The sequence below is a fragment of the Penaeus chinensis genome, chromosome 7, assembly GCF_019202785.1.
Source record: "Penaeus chinensis breed Huanghai No. 1 chromosome 7, ASM1920278v2, whole genome shotgun sequence".
NCBI lineage: Eukaryota > Metazoa > Arthropoda > Malacostraca > Decapoda > Penaeidae > Penaeus > Penaeus chinensis.
Window position 1 is genome coordinate 18,187,222 of NC_061825.1, and position 5,000 is coordinate 18,192,221.

At 39.8% G+C, this 5,000-nt stretch overlaps 1 protein-coding gene across 1 annotated transcript in view; it reads left to right on the top strand.

The window, feature by feature from the left end:
- The window catches only part of LOC125027533, a 38,031-nt gene that overhangs the window by 31,028 nt on the left and 2,003 nt on the right, over nt 1-5,000 (top strand). The window contains exons 3-6 of the mRNA XM_047616617.1: nt 1,094-1,282; nt 1,833-1,916; nt 2,430-2,546; nt 3,032-3,180. Of these exons, the coding sequence (XP_047472573.1) occupies nt 1,094-1,282; nt 1,833-1,916; nt 2,430-2,546; nt 3,032-3,180 (539 nt within the window). The remainder of the gene's footprint in view (nt 1-1,093; nt 1,283-1,832; nt 1,917-2,429; nt 2,547-3,031; nt 3,181-5,000) is intronic.

The following is a 5,000-nucleotide window of genomic DNA, read 5'->3' on the forward strand; positions in this document are numbered from 1 at the left end:
TGCTGACGTCGGGCCCTGGGTTCGTCAGCAGCATGTCAGTAAGCGGCGAGGAAGGAGCCAGGGATAGCAAGTGTAAGTATGATAAAATGCTGGTCTGATGTACATACATATATACATATATGTATATATATTTGTGTGTGTGTGTGTATTTATATGTATATACATACACACTTATACACACACACACACTCACTTTATATATATATATATATATGTATATATACACATTATATATATATATGTATATATACATCATATATATATATGTATATATACATTATATATATATATATATATATATATATATATCCCTTTGAAACATACAATTTTTTCCTTCACTTTAAATATAGAAAATAAAAAAGTAAAATTACCAAAGGAACATAGAAAAAACATAAATACAAAACAAACAAAAAAAAAACGATTTTTTTCCGCCGCAGTTATTTTCACCATCGTCAAGTTTCCGAACGTGATGTGTGGCTCTGGCCTCGACTCCGGCACCTGTGTCACGAACGCCGAATGCACAGCCAGGGAGGGGACCGTCGTCGGGTCCTGCGCCAAAGGATACGGAGTCTGCTGTAAAGGTAAGGTAGATAGTAGGAAGGCAGGTAGATTGGCGGGTGGATGGGTTGGCAGGCGGACAGGCGGGTAAGTAGATAGGTAGACTGGCAGGTAGGTAGGTTGGTAGTTTAGCTACGTAGGCCGGCAGGTAGTTAGGTAGAAAGAGAGATAAATAGATAGATAGATAGATAGGTAGAGGGGTAGACGGATATATAGATATATAGACAGATAGTAGAGACAGATATATAGTCAGATAGATATATAGCTACATAGATAGATAATAGATCAGTAAAGATGGTGGAAGAGAGAGAGAGAGAGAGAGAGAGAGAGAGAGAGAGAGAGAGAGAGAGAGAGAGAGAGAGAGAGAGAGAGAGAGAGAGAGAGAGAGAGAGAGAGAGAGAGAGAGAGAGAGAGAGAGAGAGAGAGAGAGAGAGAGAGAGAGAGAGAGACAGCAATCAAGAGCAAACAAGGGCGAAAAAGACAAGGCTCCAGACACTCCCTCCCTCCCTTCCACCTTCCCTCCCCTTCCCCCCAGTGACCCTGACGGGCTGCGGCGGCACCGTCACCCGGAACAACACGCTGGTGCTCTCGACCGACTACCCGAGCTACTACAACGAGGCCAAGACGTGCGAGTACAAGGTACAGTTCGACGACGCCTCCGGCAACATCTGCCAAATCCGGTACCAGCATATCAGCAACGAGCTTGTTGGGCCCTCGAGTCTCGGTACGTATTGTTGTTGTTGTTGTTTGGGTCTGTTTGTGATGGGGCTTCCTGTCTTTTCTTGGTCTGTTTCCGATTCCTCCTCGTCTTCTTTCTCTTATGTCTTCTTTTATTTCTCTCTCAATCTCTTATTGTTATTATTATTACAATCTCCTCTTTTTCTTCTTCCTCATCTTGTTTTATTATATTACTCCTTCATCTTCACTTATTCCCCTGTCATTACATTTTTTCTCCTACTCTCTCTTCTTTTAATTTTCCATCTATCCTCCGTTTTTTTTTTTTTCTTAATTTTCCATTCAACAATCTTTATGTCGGAACAAAGTAAAACACACGCACTCACACACGCACACGCACACGCACACGTACACGCACACGCACACGCACACGCACACGCACACACACACACACACACACACACGAGAGCAACATTAACAACAACAACAACAACAGCGGCAACAGCAGCAACAACAACAATAACTGCAACAACGATAACAACACCAGTATCAAAATAAACCAAAACAAAAGATCGCTCACGAAGTTTATTTTCTTACAGGAGTGTGCAATAATGATAAGCTCGTTTTCAAAGAAGACCAGAAATCCACGTATTTCTGCGGAACCGCCCCGTCTGACTACCACTGTAATTATCGCCATGCATCATCACCGTCAGCCTCATCATTACCATTATCATTATCTACGGTTTTAAGAACAATGAAGCCGTACTAGTATATAGTGTACAGTATACCATACACACTTAAATCTGTTAAGAAAGACAAAACATTTTGTGCCAAGGTACTTTAACACAGGCAGATCCACTCCATAATAAAAATCGTAGTTGATGACTTCCATGCTAAGCGCTGCCTTATTACCGTTATTCATTGCAAATATTAGATTTTTTGTCCTTTTTTTTATAATTTTTGTAGCATTGTAATTTCTGAACCATTTTTAAAGAAAATGTTTAATTCAGTTTCATTATTAGGTTTAGTAGGCTAAATATTTGGAAGTGGAGCTACCTGGTTATATGTACCTTTTTTGTACCAAAAAAAAAGAAGAAGTTTTTTCCTCTTTTAAGTAGCAATGAAACAACGCCATGACAGCATATCCAACATACTAAATCTGATCAAAATCTAAACGTCTCCCAAAATTAATCCAGGGTTGGTAGAAACAAGCGGCACGGCCAGCCCCCACACCTTCACGATTACAACTGACACCACGAGTTCGAATCGCCGATACGCCATCTTGGTTTCGTGGATCCCCTGCTCCGTCAGAAGTGAGCGATTGTCTTTTGTTTGTGATTTTGTTTTTGGTTTTGTTTTTGTTAATTCATTTTCAGTTTGATTTGGTGCGTTGCTTGTAAATCTATGATGGTTTCTAGAGGTATTTGAGTTGTTGGGATATCTGTTTGTGTGTTTATATATGTGATTTATTTATCTCATCCCTTCGTTCCATCTTCTACTGAGATTTTTCATTCTGTCTGTCAAATCCCCCCCCCCCCCCACTTCTCCCCTTTCCCCTTCCACCTTATTCCTTGCCTCCACATCATCCTTCTTCCATTCCTCCACTTCCCCTTTACTCTTCTTTCTCCATTCTATCCACTCCACACCACCCCTCCTCCACTCTCATCCATCGTTTATTATCACACCCCTTTCCCTCTCCCTCCTTTCTCTCAGTCTCTCCCCTCCCCCCTCCCCTCAAACTCCCCCCTCCCCCACCCCCATCCGCCCATGCCTCACGCCCTCCCCCTCTCTCCCTCAGTTCCGGGCATGTGTGGCATGTACTTCACAGGCACCAGCGGCACCGTGAGTTCCTATAACTTCGGCAACAACTATTACTTGGCGGGACTGAAGTATTCGGTTTGTTTTCGAAAGGACAGGGGTTACTGCACGTACTCACTCATGAAAACGGTATGTCTTTTTCTGTTAATTAATATTTGATGTGTGTTTTTTTGTTGTTGCTGTTATTGTTATTACTATATTATTATTATTATTATTATCATTGTTTCACCGATTTATTAATGCTGTATTTAGAATTATTCTTATATTCTGATTACCATTATCATTATTATTTGAGTTATTGGTGTTTCTATTATTAAGATTCTTCGTCTTTTTATTATTATTATTATTGTTATTATTGTTAGTATTGTTATTAATGTTATTATTATAATTGTTTTATTATTATTATTATTATCAATATTATTATTATTATTATTATTATTATTATTATTATCATCATCAAGCGAGGTGTCCGACAAGGTGATGTCACCTGACTTCTTCAGTTTATACGTTCAAGTTATCTGCACTCATCGTTGTGTGCGTCTGTAAGTGACCTTCAGGAACCTTTTGGTGCCTTTATGGAAGCCAGCGCACGTCGTGGCTTCCATGTCAATAGCAAGAAAACAAAATGCAACGTGGTTTCGAAGCCGAAGCTCTCACCAGCCTGGCCACTGAAACAAGGAGAAAGGGAAATCCAGCACGTCTCCGCCTTCAGCTGTCTGGGAGTTCTTGTCGCCTCGAATGCTCGTTGCAAGAAGGAGATCGGGCGCGGGATCGGACGGGCAAGGGATGCCTTTTCCGAACTCCGGAGCATCCTAACAGACCGCAAGCTCTTCATGCGACTGAAAATCATACAAAAACCTTTGTATGGCCGGTTGTCCTATTTGGGTCCTAGACACTGACGGCTGAAACTCGGCGCAGTGTAGAGGTTGCAGAAATGTGGTCCTTCTGCAGGATGTTGCGCATCCATTGCACCGACCGAGTGTCCAACGAAATCCGCAGAAGAGTCGGGCGGGGACGCGAGTTTCTAGAACTGATTCGAATTCGACAACTCAATAAAATGAATTAATGAATTAATCATTAAAGGCACATTAGCAGACCTTATCCTAAGCAGTAAGCTTGAGGGCAAGGCAGCTCGCGGTAGACCGGGAAAAAAACATTCCTCAACAATTTCAGTCTACAAACACTTCGATGTCTCGAAGCTCGACAACTCAAACGTGGCGCCAAGAGGTTCGTCAAACGCCGGATCGGTGATGGCACAGGGAGATTATTGTTATTGTCATTATTATCATCACTATAATTATTGTTGTTGTTGTGTTTATTGTTGTTATTATCATTCTTGTTCTTTTTATTATTATTATCATCACCATCATCATCATCATCATCATCATCATCATCATCATCATCATCATCATCATCATCATCATCATCATCATCATCATCATCATCATCATCAGTATCATTATCACTATTATTATTATCATTATCATTCTTCTTTTTTTTCTTATCATTGTTGTCATTATTGTTACTTTTATTATAATTATTGTTATTATCATCACAATTCTAAGTCTAAGTCTTCTTCGTCTTATCACGATTGTTACTATTATTATTATAATTTCTTCTATCATTATTATTATCAGTAGTAGTAGTAATGTTATTATTATTATTATTATTATTACTATTATTAATATTAATATTATTTTTATTAGTAGTATTAGTAGTAGCAGTATTAATATCATTATTATTAATATTATTATTATCATTATCGTTATTAGCATTATCATTGTCATTCTCCTGTACACACACACACACACACACACACACACACACACACACACACACACACAGACACACACACACACACACACACACACACACACACACACACACACACACACACACACACACACACACACACACACACACACACACACACACACACTCACACACAA